The 17,445-nt window shown below is 35.3% G+C and overlaps 1 protein-coding gene, 1 long non-coding RNA gene and 1 pseudogene across 2 annotated transcripts; 1 reads left to right on the forward strand and 2 right to left on the reverse strand.

Moving 5' to 3' along the window:
- Nucleotides 1–4,377: 4,377 nt before the first annotated feature.
- LOC125656139 (uncharacterized) lies at nucleotides 4,378–6,268 on the reverse strand. The gene is made up of 3 exons (XR_007363029.2): nucleotides 5,814–6,268; nucleotides 4,849–4,934; nucleotides 4,378–4,744 (listed from the first exon to the last, which is right to left on the reverse strand). It is a non-coding gene; the product is annotated as an uncharacterized LOC125656139 (long non-coding RNA).
- Nucleotides 6,269–9,977: 3,709 nt separating this feature from the next.
- LOC125656136 (P2X purinoceptor 7-like) lies at nucleotides 9,978–13,269 on the forward strand. Its single transcript, XM_048886730.2, has 3 exons — nucleotides 9,978–10,138; nucleotides 12,099–12,314; nucleotides 12,929–13,269. Exons 1-3 carry the CDS (start codon nucleotides 9,978–9,980, stop codon nucleotides 13,086–13,088), a joined length of 537 nt encoding a protein of 178 aa, XP_048742687.1. The 3' UTR covers nucleotides 13,089–13,269.
- A 1,067-nt stretch (nucleotides 13,270–14,336) lies between these two features.
- Nucleotides 14,337–16,394, reverse strand: LOC125655029 (uncharacterized; annotated as a pseudogene).
- Between the last annotated feature and the right edge of the window lie 1,051 nt (nucleotides 16,395–17,445).

Consider the following 17,445-nt stretch of genomic DNA (forward strand, 5'->3'; position numbering starts at 1 on the left):
ACTGAAAAATTTGATGCCCTTTGGAACAGATGGAACCAAATATTTTCATAGCTCTCTCTCTCTCTCTCTCTCTCTCTCTCTCTCTCTCTCTCTGAAAGAAATAAGCACTTCTGTAATTCTATATTTCATGTATATTATGAAGATATACCATGAACCATCTTCGCTAGCCAAAATTATTCGCCCATGAAGGCACAGTTGACCCAAAACCCATTGCTAGCGGAGATGAGATGAATTTTCCCCCGTTTTATGTTATAACTGACCAAAACCTACGTTTGTTTTACAACTTTCATTCAGAAGACGCGCAAGTTTGTGAGTCACTGAATAAACGAGAAAACGTCTGCAATTTTATTTCAATCGTTGTCAACTGTATACTTTGTGATATTTCAAGACTACATGTACTCAATTCAATTTATTGGATCTCATAACCATTATGCAATGGTAAACAAAAATATAAAGACAAAAAGCTGTTATATATACATTTGGTAAATAATACATGCGTGTAATAAAGTATTTATCAAGTTAGAGGGAAAAAACTCCAAAAAAACCGTGTTATTATTAATGTGAAGTATGGACATTCTAGGTAGGGGAGCACATTTTATTTTATTATTTCCTTAATGAAAGTACGGAGTTTTCTAAAGGTTTGTTTAAAAGTAAAGATATTTTTAATATTTATTTGTTTAGGTGATAAAAAGTTGATTCTTTGCTCACATTGCTTCACAGTTGAGTACATAATGAAATTCATCTCCAATGTAAACATGTACATGTATATAGCTGACCTTAACCACCTATTCCTAATTACAATGAGAACCTTAGTACGTTAAAAATAAACCATTGCTTATGGTGCACATTTCTTTAAACTGCTATTTATCAAATTGAAATTACTGGCATGTGATTGTCGTTGTTCATGACCCTTTTTTTTTATTTGGTGAAATTGTGCTGCGCGTGCCGTGAAACAATGTATCGAAGAGTGGTGGGAATAACACAGGTGTTTATATACAGGATGTCGAGAATTTAGGCGTTTCATAAAATTAAGGTGTGAACGTCTGCAGGGAAGTCTACATACGGATATGTACCGAAAACACCAAAGTATCATTAAACAACAATTACAAGAATTTAATGATTGATAGCTAATTTCTAAATAATTAATGGGGTAGGGACATGCATGCTGGCCAAGCGAAAAGGTTTTTTGGGTGAATCATTTCGGAAATTATTTCTTTGTTTTATCACACGGAGGTACACGGTGGCATCAACGGAGGTACAGGTGACATCCACGGAGATGCGCGGTGGCATCCACGGAGATCCTCCGTGGACTTCAATGTCTATAGCTCGCGCGGAAAAAATAGGACTTCAAAGGTGCCGACAATTTTAAACGTACACCGTGTTTGGGGCAAATTTGTTCCACCGCGTTGCGTGGAACACGCATAAAACTCGTGTCGTGTACTGTATTTACAGAATGTTGGTTGCAAAATATAAAAAAAGGAAATATTTCAAAGATTTTTAATTGTTCGCTAATCATGTCCCCAATCGGGTGGCCATTTTATCATCTTTACCCGATACATTGTAATAGTGAACATTTGTGCATGTATTTTCTCATGTCCATGAAGAAGAATATATATGAATGGTTCTAGGTGAAAATGGGGACCGCTGTTATTTCCGAGAGTACCCTGGGACGTGCTTTGTTTTCGTTTCCATGCTGACCCTCACTGTGATATACAATGTACTATTGATTGATTGTATCTTGCTTAACGTCTCGCTCGAGAATTTTTCACCCATATGGAGACCAAGGCCGGTGAAGGGCTTCAAATTTAGGCTTTTGCTTGGCGCTCACGGCCATTGAACACTGAGGGTTCATTAGCGTGCCACACCTACTGTGGCACTGGGTATCCGTTTTTAATGTCATCTCCGAGGACCCGTGACATCCACACCTGATGCCGAGCATCTGGCGATGGAACTGTCACAACCTCTTTTAACGACTTAGGTCTGTCGCGGCCGGGATTCGAACCCCGGCCTTCCGGATGCGGGGCGAATACTCTATTTAAACATGTATCGCCTCATGTTTCTGCAAAACAAAATAGCTTGACAATGTATATGAATATCGTTATCGATAAAACGAAACAGTTTGACTAGCCTGAATTGATTTTACGCATATTTTCAGAAGTATGATATAATGCCTTATTGTATACTTTCAATTTCATCTCTTCTTTTTCTTTAAAAGTTTGCGGGCATATATCACACGATATATGCCCGGAAACATTCCGGCCCGCAAACATTACGTCACAATCAATACACAAGCAAATTACTACATCGCTAATTTTCAAATTTTTCGTGTTTTTCATCTTTTACTCAGTTAAACCAATAAAGAAATTGTAAAAAATAAATTATTGTTAGTTTCTAAATGAAATTGAAAGTATATAATAAAAAGGTTATAGACTTTGTATGGGAAAATATGACGACCTCGTTTTTTGTCGCGGACAGACCTCGCAAGCTCGGTCCGTCTACGCGCAAAAAAACTCGGTCGTCATATTTTCCCATACAAAGTCTATAACCTATAATTATTGTTCATAGGACATTATACAATTATGGACTGTTTAGCAGGAAGACATCACAAATTAGCAGGGAGATATCAAAAATTAGCAGGGAGACATCACAAATCATCAGGTCTTAGTAGGGTTATCACCCGAGGGTGCCTGTGCTCCCGAGGGTGATAACCCTACTGAGACCTGATAATTGGTGATGTCTCCCTGCTACACAGTCCATAATAGTTTTATTATCCTGAAGAATCTGAAATTTAAAAAAACTAGCACACATTTATTGACTTGTATCATGTATCTTTTTTTTTTTAATTTAAAACGTGAACAAAGTCGTAACAACTTTCTCTGCAGAAAATTCTGATAACTTTTCAATAGTTTTCGAGGGGTGAAATAAATATTACCCTTAACTGCATGCATTAATTTGTTATACACTCAATGTCATACATTTATTAGATATATGTGTTAATGAAAGCAAATCATTGAGGTTTGAGAAAGTTAAACGAGAGGAAGATTTCAATTGTGACATCAAAGTAGAATGACGCAACAAAACAAAAAAAAAACGTCAAACGTAAACATTTCCATTCTCTCACCAGAGGGCGCGTTACGCAAAGCTTCACATACACCTCAATCGGATCACGCGCTCGTCATATTTCGTAACCGGTAAGAAGACTCGGACGTGGATCGGCGCAAGAATTGCATCAAATCGATGCATTTCTTCGCCGGAAGCGCGCCCGTGGATGAGTGTTAAAAGGCCAGAACCGAATCTCTGAATAATATGTTATTTATATTTTCACCACAGATTCAGTTTTGGCATCATTAACGTCTTATTCACTCTAATACATAACATGTAAGTGGAAATTGATAGTGGTACAATACCTTAGATGTGTATAATATCTTAGATGCATTTGAAAGTTCACGTTTCATAGTGTAACGTACGACTGTGACGTCAAAGTTAAGTTTATGTATACGTAGCAACCAACTCTGATGGCGTCGATCCACATACGAGGTTTATTTGCGGTTACGGAAATAGCCGAGTGGTTACGATTGACATACACCTTTGTCAACGCTTGGAATCACGTGACAATATACGCGGGTACGTTAAGGCAGGTTATGAAAATTTTTACTGGGATAAAATCCGCGAAACAATGTGACGTCATAATTGAAATAAGTATATCACTAAGTATATATTAAATTCCGATTTTATTTTTTATTTAAGTTTTATTTATTCATAAAATAAACCATGCAGCTACTAAGATCCAACGAAATTCGAAATGCTATACTGTTGTTGTATAATTTCTGTCTGATCGATATGAAAGTAAACTGATGACGTCATGACTATACATCGAGTGACGTTGACATATGCAAGGAATTTGTTTATATGTTTATATGTGCCATGCAAATATCGACAAAATGTGGAGTATTTGAAATATATGACATGGGATATATGGAATATATATGTGAAACGCTGAGAATTTATTGATATTAAGAAGGTATGTTGATATCTTTCATTGACAATTTTGTTTAACGGAGAAAACATTCATTTAGCATGTCGATCCGATTTTCCTCTGTCACAGACTGAAATAAAACTGCAAAAGTAGCACATTAGGCCGCATACTTTTAGAGACTTTTTATACACCGTTTGAAAGGTCATAAACTAATGTACACGGCAATAACTGATAGAATCGTCTGTCAAGAAAACTTTTAAAGAAAACTGCATAGCATCAGCCATCAGTGCAAAAATGTAAAACATGGGCTAGATGGTTTCGTGTTTAAATGTTCAATAATTATTTCTTATTGAAAGTGGTAGGATTCTATCAGTAATTCTGATATACTATACTAAGGAAAATTCAAACACATTGATTGAAGTTATAAAATTGATATTCTATCATGTGCACATTTTTTACTAATATATCTAAGAAAGAATAATCAACATTGAAATTTCCTTTACATCTATGCAATATTATTGTCTTTCAAAAGGCATGTACATGTAATACACGAGTACATGTACTTGTTTTCCCTCAAATTCACAATTTAGTTTAAAGTATGTTGTACAACATCCACTGCTCTGAGCTCATATAAGTGAATTAACGTTTTTCATCCAAGTCCCAAATTTTGCGGTAGTTCTTTAATCTTCGGAACTTGATCAAACATTTTTAAATTTGTGGAGTTGTGGGGGTCCAGGAGATATGTCATCATCACTGTAAATGGAGTACCTGTTCAAAATATAGATAAATATATCTAAATATAGCAAAAAAGATGAATATCTGATATACTCAGAATTGTCTTTACAAATGTTTATCAAAAGAAAATACAGTACCTCTCTTGCTGTTATACTTGTTGACTTGAAATCCACATCAACCTGCACTGGTCCTATCTAACCTCCCTTGGTCCTCGGACTGATGCCTAGAAAAAAGATCATCATAATTGATATTTGCACAGTTAGGTCTATATTATACCATTAAGTAATTAGACTGTGTCAGACAATGTGAATTTTAAAATTGTGTCTCAACACATATTCAGTGAAAATTTAAATACTGATGTTTCAAAATTATAAATTGCAATATGAAATGACATGTATATATGTTTTCATAAACTGCCATAGACTTATCATATCTGCTTTATTTACAAAATGTGGGTCAAGAGAAGGGCATACGTGTAGTATACATATCTTACTTATACATACAGTGCATACATTTGCCTATGAGAGGACATATACAGACTTGTGATTAATTTACATTATTTTTAAAAAGGTTTTGCCAACCTACATGTTTGTGTGAAACACGAAACCTCAGGTTTGATATATTTCTTAGGTCACTGAAATTTCAAAGTAATAGTATATGTATACACACTATAGTCTAGGGAATTATAATTCAACACATGCCCCCCCCCCCCCTCCACTTTCTATCCGGTTCCCTCATACCCCTAGATAGTAGGTCTATACAAATATTTGTTTTTCATTACTTTTATACATGTAGTTCAAGGTATGTTATTTTCGTAACGGTTATTTTCATAACGATATTTTCTTAATAAAAGAGTTGTGAGAGCCCATGTTTACAAATGTGGTATACATTTACATGACATCCGTTCGTTTACAATCACATGCACAGGTGGGAGTTGTATTTTAAGCACACATGGAATACATATATACATACAAAATAATACATCTACTGTGTATGTCGTGTGTTTAAACTTTCAGATGTTATTACAAATCGCGTTGTGAAATAGCAGTGGAAATGTGAGTTGAACTTTTGAATACAAATTTATGGCATTTTTTTCACTCACCAAACGAAACTATGAGTTCATTGTCCAAGTTGAATGCATCCACCAACTTCCTCTTCTTGCAAGAAACTTTGTTTAGCCTCTCAATGACTGTATAAACAGTATTTAATCTCGCAGCATGCTGCACTCGGACATTACGATGTATCAACCAACAACTTTGTTTACGTAGCGCATCTATGTACATGGATTGGTGGTTGGTTTAACATTTCGATTAGCAAAAAGTTTCACACAGATGAAACATTTGATCTACCATTATTACAGATATTGACGTATACTTATGTGGTACGTGCATATTTTCTCTAGGCGAGTCAGTCACAGCAACAAACACTTTCGGAACCCCTTTTTGTTTTTCGACTATTCTATGACGGAGAAAGAAATTCCGGAAAATGAATTCACGTGAAAATACACAATTTTTACTGATCACGTGGTTGCTATCCGTCACTACCTTAAAGTTTAAAAAACACATTGTTTCACTCCTGAAACCTTGACCTCACATGGATATATATTGGTATTTAGTGTTGGTAGGTTTTGGTTCTTTTTGGGTGGATTTTGGATAATGTAGTTAATTTCAGTTAGTTGTAGCACAGTAACATGGAGTGAGCTTGCTTGCTTCCTGATATCTAGTCAATCACTTTTTAAGGCATACATATTTTTCAAACTCGCATTGCACATATTTGTTTACATTTTTGGTAGAAGTGTTTTATATCCTCACTATATATCTCATCTTCATATATAGATGTGTATATTGTTTGCAAAAAGAGGAGACATCTAAATTCCTAATAAAAATGATAATTACATTTAAATCATAATTGTGCACTTCATGTACTTTTTACATGCAAAATCATTTCATATAATTATGTGGTTTTTGTACTTTCTGTCCATATCTGTAAGTCTGTCTGTCACAAAGTGCATTAAAATGCTTCTCCTCCTGTATGGATTATGTGATAAAATTGAAACTTTGTACAATGCTTCATTGCCATTTGCAGATGTGCACATTGTTGGGAGAGGATTTATTGTTATCCTAAAAGTTATAGTGGTTCGATCCAAGAGGGATGCGGGTGTAAAATAGCTTGTGACCATTTCTCCTAGTTGCAAACATATTGGAGAGTCTTGAATTTTTTTATTATTTTTTTACAATACTTCATTATCATTTAATGATGTCTAGATTTCTCTGACCCAGGAATTTAATATTTTCCTAAAATCTACAGTGGATCAAAAACAAGTATTTTAAGTGGGTTTTTTTTTTTTACCCTTTATTGAATAATCTTTGTAAAATTGCATGTGCAAAAGTAAAGATGCTTTGAAAATTCAATTACAAAATTAAACATTTCACTGGTTTGTTAAGGTACTCACTATACTAAAGCTTTATGACACTATGTTACAAGATGGCGATTTAAATGTTTTGGGAAAGTATTTGTATTGATCGATTTATTCGTCTATAACACCGTAGCTAAGTGGTTAATTAATAAAGCATTGGACAAGAGAGAGAGAGAGAGAGAGAGAGAGAGAGAGAGAGAGAGAGAGAGAGAGAGAGAGAGAGAGAGAGAGAGCATTGGGCTGGTGAACTACAGATCTTGAGCTCAAATCCACCAGTCTTTTCATTTGTTGAAATAATATTTTTGAAAATCATGTTTTTATCCAAATTTGCATTTTTTGCTGTTTTTGGCATACACACTTATTGTATATCATCAGATCTTTTTTAAAATATTGAATCAATTTGTACTGATTTTAGAAACTATTTCCCGGTGTAGTGAGCCACCTTAAATGTAAACATAAAAAGACTCCAGTCTTTGTTTACATAACACAGAATGAAGGCTAAAATATTGCTTTTATTCCTGCATCCAGAAGCTAGGTTAAAATTTTGGCTGTGAACACAGATTTAGTTATACTTTTCATGTTTAACAGTTAGAAAAATGAAAACAAAATTTTCAAAAAAAAAAACAAAAAAAAAACTTAAACGTCCTGCTTGAGAATTTTTCACTTGTATGGAGACGTCACCATTGCCAGTGAAGAGCTGCAAAATTTAGGTCTATGCTCGGTGCTTATGCCCCTTTGAGCAGGGGTGGATTAATATTGTGTCACACATTTAGGTAATGTCATATAACTGTAAACAATGTCTCTAGAGGATATGGGTGTTGCTCAACCGGAAATTTAATAAATTAATGCATAAGATTGGGTCATACTTCTTTTTGGACTAGAACATCCAGGACTGAACTTTCCTAGGGTCGAGATGTCTGTTAACCGTTTATTCGTATTTACCTGTCAAAGTCTTTTTGACGCTTCAGGTATAGGAGAAAGTACTTTGACTTCAGAATGAATGTGATTGTCAGAGGGAGAATGATGGACCGAAGCATGCATTTTGTAAAATGATTCTTGTGTTGTTAAATCTTCGAGAATCTTGTTGGAGATGTCTGATTCGGTTCACGAAACAACTTAGCATCATCTAGCAGTAGCAGATTTCACCGTAAGCACTTAATTAACACTAATTTTAATATATTGTGAACAAATTGTAACTGTAAGCTAGGCTATTCCAAAATTCCATAACATATCAGAGGAACCGGTAATTTAGCCTGTACATAATGATAAGAGTAGGGGTATATACCACACACCCCTAATAAAAGTACTGGGATTACTGAATCAGAATGACAATTGGGGTGGGTGACGATAAAAGCAGAATTTTCGAATTTTTTTGAAGCGAAGTTTTGAGTACAAGAAATGGTGCCATTCCTTTTGGGTTATTTTATTCATTGGGGATGGTACCATAGGGCCTACTATTATTATTACAGACAAAAATACTGGTTCCTGTGAATATGCACACCTGACGACCTGTAAAGGGTTGTAAATAGTGAATGTGAACATCTGCATGTAAATAAGTTAGTGTTCTAACTGCATAATTTAATACCGTTCAATTTTATTCTGATATTTTTGTGATAGGGTTATATGTATACAATTAAAATTGCATGGGAAAGAGTTTAGTAATGCAGCGCTCTAATATAATTTAATTTCTCATGTTGTTTAGACATTTATCCATTAACACATGTATAGGTCTACATAATTTAGGAGTGTAATTACTAGATATAAAGTTAATGTCATTCCTTAGCTTGCACGTACATTCTTAAGAATCATGACAAACAACACTTTTTAAGATACAATTTTCTGCTTTGTTACTATATTCATGGGATAAAAGTCCCCATCCTGTGTTTTATTTGGGATATTTATTCCCATTCATGCTCAAATAGGATATTCACTGCCATTTCATGTTCATTATGGGACATTTCCTCCTATGGGACATTGTATCCCATTTTAAATTTAAATATGGGAGTTAAAATCCTATGGGAGAAATTCTATTTTTTTCTCCCATAGGATTTTTGGTGGGAGTGAAAATCCCCCAAGTGGGATTAAAAATCCCTCCAAAATCCCATGGGATTTTTTGATTTCAGGTGAAATATCTTAAAAACTACAATAGGTACAAGTGTAAATGTTGGTGCATGTCTTGTGAACATAAAATCCCATCTTTTTTTGTAAAGGGTTTATTTGTATCCTTAATAAAAGGGTTGGCGAAACTCCGGACTTTTGTCGTGTCCAGAGTTAAATGTCGCACTGTTTATGGATGTTTTGCCGTCATTATCGCCAGTTAGACCAATATTTAAATCTTGGGATAATGTGTTACTTTTACATTTTCTATTAAGGTACCGCCATGATCTATTTATAACAGTCATGCAATGACGTCATACGGAAGCGCATGTTTGTCATGTTGTTATGATACAAAATGTTCTCATGTAAACAACCAAAATAGTTTTTAAGAGTTAGTAGCTCCCTCTCTTTGTGTAAGACAGATTTTAAAAATTATGCAGTTTACGTGCATAAATGAAGCATGACCTGCCTTAAAGGGTTTTTACCACGATATTCAATGTATACGAAATCAGAAGGACTAACCTTAATAAATCACGTTTCTGTTGTTGTTTTGTTTCATTACTCCCAATAATTGATACAAACATGCATTTTATCTGCACAAATTCGAAGCTTCCGCTTCCCAACTCGTCACTAATGAGCTATCTAGTCACGTGGTACTTCATGACGTCATACGTGTCAATTGCTGCAGTAGCTGTGTTATTGTAAGTTCGTAAATAAGCCTAGATTTTATTGAAAGTCACAAGTTATTACTAAATGGAAAGTCAATATTCCGATATCGATGACATCCCGATAGTATTTGAGGTTCAGCCATATATGTTTGAACCTGCCGCTGTGCCAAACCCGGGAGATATTCCGTTAGCAAGTGCCGAAGACAGCGACGAAGATCCCGGTCACAAAAGGAGTGGAACGTTTTGGTATGGTTATTAAATGTTAAATATCTGTTTTGTCATAAAATTACTCATTTCGTATGCAAACATATTGTGTTCACGTGTAGATATATAGATTATTATGATAGAATTTTGAGTATAAGAGGTATAATATCAGGGATTTATCTAGGTTGTTTTTACTACCGGTATAAGGTACCTTTCCCCTTTGGCAACATATGGATATTTCCCCTTCCACAGATAAAAAATTCCCCTTCATATGTATAAACTTGACAAAATTGTATGAGAATTTTCAACAAAAATCATTTTTTATATATTCCAAGTCATTTTGTATAATTGTCAGACTTACAATATAGATAAAATGAGTAATCAATCAATTTATATGGCTGTAATGATCTGTGGATATTATATTCCATGGATATCCCCCACCACCATCCCCTGGAAGCTCAATGACTGTATTCTAAAAAATTCCCCTTAAATTTAAAATGGGTAGTAAAATCTAAATGCTGGGTAAAACCCTGAATATAGTATGACATGCATAATTAGCCTAGATGTATTGTGTCGAAGGAAACAGCTGATTTGCCGATAATAAGCAAGTTATATATTTACCATGTTTACTACGCTGGCACGCACTATTGTTTTTTTTAAATGGGGGGGGGGGGGGTGTTGCAGTCGGATTTTAAAATTCTTGATGACTGAAAAATGTTCCAGTCTATATCACAGGGGGGGGGGGGGAGGGTCGTAATTTAAAGCTCTAAATCTAAAAAAAATTATTGTAAGAATATGCTGTTATGATAGTTTTGTTTGCAACTAACCATAATCATTAATACAATTAAGCTAAAATAAAATAAAACAAAACTAAGTTTAAGATTTTATCAAAATGAAGATTTTGGTTCGATATATATATGTATGTACATATAATTTTGTAGAAATAACTTTTTGTACAGGGAGACAAATGTCATTTTGCTTCATTCACAGCCTCTACATAGGTTTTCTAACACAAATATTTATTTAGCACAAAAGTTTATATATCTTATTGAAAAAGCAAATCGAACAACAAAAAAACCCTAGTATATATATAAATGTATATATGCGTGTGTGTGTGTGTTTGTTCGCGTGTGTAAGAAACTCATGACACATTCTTGAAATATTTTGGCCGTGTTACCGGTCTTCTTCAGGCTAGTCCCGTGGGGATAGGTCCTCAGTACCCCTTGCTTGTCGTAAAAGGCGACTAAATGGCTAAATGGGGCGGTCAGTGGCGGATTTAGAGGAGGGCGCAATAAATAAATAACAAAATCCTTTGATTTCTTGAATTACTTTATTGGGAGAACCTAATTTTTTCCAAAAAACCCATTAAAATTTGGGTCATTTTATTAATTTCACCTTATCAAAACGATAGAAAATAGTACAAATGACTTAATAGGAGAAATATTTCAAGCCCCATAAAATCTGTAAAATCCAGGAGCTTCCGGGGGCTTCGCCCCCTGGACCCACTGCCTCATAAAGTGGCACCACCCGTAACCACATTTTCTGGACCCACCCCTGGCGGTCCTTCGGATAAGACCGCAAAAACCGAGGTCCCGTGTCACAACAGGTGTAGCATGATAAAGATCCCTCCCTGCTCAATGGCCATAAGCGCGGAGCATAGGCCTAAATTTTGCAGCCCTTCACCGGCAATGGTGACGTCTCCATATGAGTGAAAAATTCTTGAATGGGACGTTAAAACAATATTGAATTAATCAATCAGTCTGTATTTCAAGAAATAGCTGAAATAATGTAGCCCTATTCGAACACCCCCCCCCCCTCCCCCAATCGAAAACGACAGAAAAAAAATCAGATAGGGCTACATTATTGCAGCTATTCAAGAAAGTGTTATGGATTTTAATTTTAACTTCATGAAATAGACTTTATATATACACTAATATACTATGCACACATATAATCTTAATCTGATGAACTGCTAGTGATGTCATAGATCAAAATTTTACAGGTGCGAGTGTGGTTTGTGTCAAGTCATGTCTAGTTCTGCGGAATGTGTATGCTGCACAGAAATTTCTGTGGTTGACCAGGCACGTGGCGACTTGGAGTGCATTACCCAACATCAGACTTTCAAGGACAACTGCCTCAATACAAGAGTTCTTGAAGTTAGTCTCTATGACTATGTCCAATCTGAAGGACCACTGGACGACAATGAGCCTATTCATGAGTAAGGTTTCTTTCTCGTCTTGATGTAGTAAAGGAATGCCAACATTCAACAATAAACAAATTTTTGTTTAATATTTGAATAAAGAAATTAACATACAACACAAATTGTAAACAAAAAATGTCACCATCAATGAAATGGGGTTAGGATACAACATCTAGGTTTGTCTCAAGTTTAATATAGAACCCCCTCTCCATTGGTTGTCTTGCAAAGGTTATTGTTACCAATGTGCATGATGAAAAGTTCAGTACATGTTAAAACAATCTCATGATGAAAATGTTCTCAAAGATCAAAACATATATTACATGTACAATGCCCTACATCAACTAGGTAGTATCTGAATTAAATATCATCCAATATTTACATGACCAATAGATTTATTGCTTATAGAAGGTTAAAACAATCATGTTGAAAATGTCCTCAAAGATAAAAACATATATTACAATGCCCTGCATTAAGAAATATCTGCATAAATACATCCACTTCACAGAGCCTATAGATAAATTGCCTACCGAAGGTTAAAACAATCATGATGAAAATGTTTTCAGAGATCAAAACAAATATATTACAATGTCCTACATTAGTAAGCCACTGCATAAATATCATCCATTTCACAGGGTCTACAGATATATTGCCTACAGAAGATTTGTTTTATGGGTGTGGCAGAAGTTAGGCAAGGGCAACCGCAAAATCCTTCCAGCCTGTGTAGTTACTACAATCAGGAATGCCTTCCCCTCTGAACAGTACACAGGATTTAAATACGCTCGACCTATGTAGGACGTCCATCTCCAAACCTGGTGCGCCTTGTTGCTACGAGGTCTTCCTTGACAAAGGTTGTATATCCTGACGTCAGAGATGGTGGACAGTATCCAAAGGTCTGATGTGCCTCATCAACAGACAAAGTAATACTAGGGTGCTGTCTTCGCCTCTTGCATAGGTTCAACATCAGGAGATTGGTGTAATCTGATATTGACAATACATGTATTTTAAAATCTTCATATATATATATTATTACTACAGTAACTTGATCCGAAGAGTCGGATCACGTCGAGTTGACAGGCGCAGATCATCAGATCACACTCGACGCGAAGCGTCTCGTGTGATCTGATGATCCGCGCCTGTCAACTCAACGTGATCCGACTCTTCGGATCAAGTTACTGTAGTAATGATGAATTTATTATATACCCCCTTATGCATTTTAAATCCACATTTATAAGATAATAAATGTAATCCAAATTATCAAAAACACAGACATACCATGAAATTATGTTTTGTGTACGCAGTTTCGTTTGTGATGCGGTCAATATTTTCCACAAAAAACGCTGCGTTGATGCATTGTGACGTCATTGTGACGGCATCAGTTTCAGAAGATACTGATACAGAATCAGAAAACCACAGTGTGGTGATCCGGAAAACCGGATCACACGCTGTGAAATCCACAGTATCAAAGAACGATACATTGATGGGTATATAATAAATATATATTATTACTACAGTAACTTGATCCGAAGAGTCAGATCACGTCGAGTTGACAGGCGCGGATCATCAGATCACACGAGACGCGAAGCGTCGAGTTTGATCTGATGATCCGCGCCTGTCAACGAGACGTGATCCAACTCTTCGGATCAAGTTACTGTAGTAATGATAAATTTATTATATACTCCCTTATGCATTTTAAATCCACATTTATAAGATAATAAATGTAATCCAAATTATCAAAATCACAGACATACCATGAAATTATGTTTTGTGTACGCAGTTTCGTTTGTGACGCGGTCAATATTTTCCACAAATAACGTTGCGTTGTTGCATTGTGACGTTATCAGTTTCAGAGGATACTGATACGGAATCAGAAAACCAGTGTGGTGATCCGGAAAACCGGATCACACGCTGTGAAATCCACAGTATCAAAGAACGATACATTGATGGGTATATAATAAATGTACATATTAGTACTTTTTACTTTAACATTGTTTTGAAAGCATTTATTAAAATTTTAAAAAATAAATTAAATTGAACTTATTTTCAGGACATTCTGATCAGAGATACAGATATAGAATGTAAAATGATACTAAAATTACCATAAGTAATTGCTTGTCGACTTGGCTTCACAACAGCTTGGGTCCCTTTCTTCCCCATAGGATAACTTATTTGCCACCTATTCTCTCCTGCTTTTGTGGTTGCCTGATGACGACGCCCATTTTCATTAAAATGTAGTGCAGCTATACAGAGTCTGGGTAAAAGGAATACATGTATCATTATATCAGCAAAACTCAATTTCTATTTATATTAAAGAAATATCTATGCAATAAATTTTATCTAAATGAGTACATGTGAAAGTTTATATTATCATCTAATCTACTATATATACAGGATCTCCTATGCCCAGGTTCGTGGTTTGATATGATTTATATACGAGTTGTGTGTTTTCTATCCCAGAGCCTTGGCGAAAGGAAACCATGGGGAATTCTTCTTATCACATGTTAAAATCCCTCCACCCCCTTTTATTAATTTACTTTGCTGTATTGTTTTGAATTTTGCTTCCTATCATTTTATAAACAACCGACATAAAATTAACTTTTGTGACATCACAAACAACACAGGAAAACGATAGTGTAATAATTAAAATTTATGTATTAGGTGATATCCACTGGATATAAAAGGATTACAAATGTCATAAAAATTGACATTACATATTTTTTTTTTAACTTTAATCAGTAGAAAAAAGTACCCATAATGAGCAGGGGGTGAAACAGGTCATCACGTGACTTACTATTACCCGATCACATGACAAACTGTTTCACGGTCACATGACAAACTGTTTCCTAGTCAGGTTAGAAACTATTGCCTGATTAGTAGATTAGGTAATAAAATAATTATTTTGTGCCTACTAGGAAAACAGTCAAAACTATTGTCCCTCAGTAGTGGCGAAGACCCAGGAAACTGTTGTCCTCTTATGGCCTCTGACAACAGTTTTCCTGGTCATCACCACTTCTTCAGGACAATAGTTTTGACTGTTTCCAAAGTATGCATGAAATAATTGTATACTAGTATATAACTAGTATCAATAATATAAAAGCATTTAAAAATATCAACCAACCTTGCCATCATTGCGGGATAGAAGAAATGTGTGTTTTTAGGAGCAAATGTATTGACGACGCTGTGGAAAACTTCCAGTCCATAAGTTTGATGTAGTGGGGAAAGTTTTGCAACATCACGAAGAAGGAAGTGGCTCTCAACAACGTCCTTGAAGAGTTTGTGAGCTCTGGATCCTATAAATAATCACAAAACAAGATGTAAAATACAAAATATTAATTATATTTTATCTGATTAATTCTTAAGTAAAATATTAATGATTTTAGAATAATAAAAGTTTGAAAAACATTTGTGACGAATACGTCCTGGATAACCAATTCATTGTTATGCAAGTAGGGTAACTAAAAACACAAAATAATTACCTTCTCTGAGCCAAAGTTTTTCCTCGTTCAAAACACCATGCTCACAGTTAATATGAGTGTTTGAAACATGTTGGCCCAGAGAACACCACTTCAACTGCTTCTGTATCCCATCATCCCCACAAGATGCTGCAGTCCAATAGCAGTGGTTCACAGAACTCTTAATTCATGGCCTAATATTCTGACAGTCTCTTTTCTTTGATGCAGCCTCAAGTTTTTTTAGAAATTCCTTTTTGAATAAAAATATTTCCTACATTGATCAATTTGTATGCTTACATGTACTGTTGGTCTCCCTAAAATTATACAGTACGTGAAATATATTTTATAAGTTTAAATAGGTAAAATATATTATTACCTTTAGCTACATGCCACACATCAAAGTAGTGGTTGATTTCTGGGTGATCTTCTCTCATAAATTTCTTGACCATCCCATGTCTGTCAGCTACAAGGTCCTCGATAATGATGTTGGAACCATTCAAATGCTGAAGACCCCTCTTCAGCCCCTCGAGTTCCATATGGGTGGATGATGCCACTTCATTGCTCTGAAAGTGCAATGCAGAATTGGTAATAACATAACATAATATACATTTAGTGTTATGCAAAATTTATATTATAGATTATCATAAAAAAAATTTCAGATTTACATAATTATAATTTAACACCTTACAATACATGTGTTATACAAAAGTACTACTAATACTATGTAAGCAAATGTAATCGAGTCAGGAGTAATGCGGCCAAGGTGAATTTCAAGACTAAAATTTGCGAAATGTTGCGATTTTCCCGGAAAACATTGAACTGCTGTTGGTTTGGGCATTTATCGTATTGTGATAGACATCCGGTGTCAGGAAACGATTGCGCAATATAAATTTGTTCACATTATGGATGAAAAATATCCTCTTAGATTTAGTAGAAAGTGTTCTTTAATTTTTCCAAATTTGGTAGGCCAAAAATGGCATAGTGTGGGTCAAGTTCTTTAGTCAAAATTCATAATATAGATACCTGAACTAACTGGAAGTCCAATATCTTTCCTGTTTCTAACTCCATCAAAGTGTAGGAACCGAACTTTGCCGTGTGCCCTGGGGAATCACACCGAGCATCTCCTCCTAAAGTGAGGCGTTTCCCATGGAAATCATTGAGTAGGGTTTGCTGATGAAAATCCCAAGTGAAAACTACACTGGGCACAACATATGCAGATTGAAGCCTACTGAATGTTGACATAGATATCATCTGAACCTTTAAATGTTTGAACAACCTTAGCGTCTTTGAGGCATTACAACCACTGAACATAATAGCACCAGTTATAAAAAGATTGGTCCATGGCATATTGTTGTGTGATTGTTGGCTTTCCCAATGGTTCACATGACTGTTCAAGCATTCTGATGTTGTTCGAATCATGGATCCTCTTGTGTCTGTCACTGTAGCACTGCAAATACTTCCACAGTCCTTACACTTTTGTAAAAGTTTGGCCAGCTGTCCCTCAGATACCAGAAATTGGCGCTCTTCCTCAGGTGGAAGACCTGTACGAAGTGCATAATCTTCTACCAACTCATTATCATCACTATCACTCACACTGTCTGTGTCATCATCATCTAGAGAGTCGTAGTCAGGGTCATCACATGCATTAAATTCTACGTCACTATCATCAGAATCTGATTCACACTGTAGCTGGGGAATTG

Source organism: Ostrea edulis, chromosome 7 (assembly GCF_947568905.1).
Source record: "Ostrea edulis chromosome 7, xbOstEdul1.1, whole genome shotgun sequence".
NCBI classification, from domain to species: Eukaryota; Metazoa; Mollusca; class Bivalvia; order Ostreida; family Ostreidae; genus Ostrea; species Ostrea edulis.

Excerpts from the sequence above, each read along its gene's own strand:
- LOC125656136 (XM_048886730.2), top strand. The coding sequence starts at position 9,978 with ATGGAAAGTCAATATTCCGATATCGATGACATCCCGATAGTATTTGAG. Across the intron at positions 10,139-12,098 it reads AAAAGGAGTGGAACGTTTTG|GTGCGAGTGTGGTTTGTGTC; the intron begins GTATGGTTATTA and ends AAAATTTTACAG. Across the intron at positions 12,315-12,928 it reads GACAATGAGCCTATTCATGA|GGTCTACAGATATATTGCCT; the intron begins GTAAGGTTTCTT and ends TCCATTTCACAG.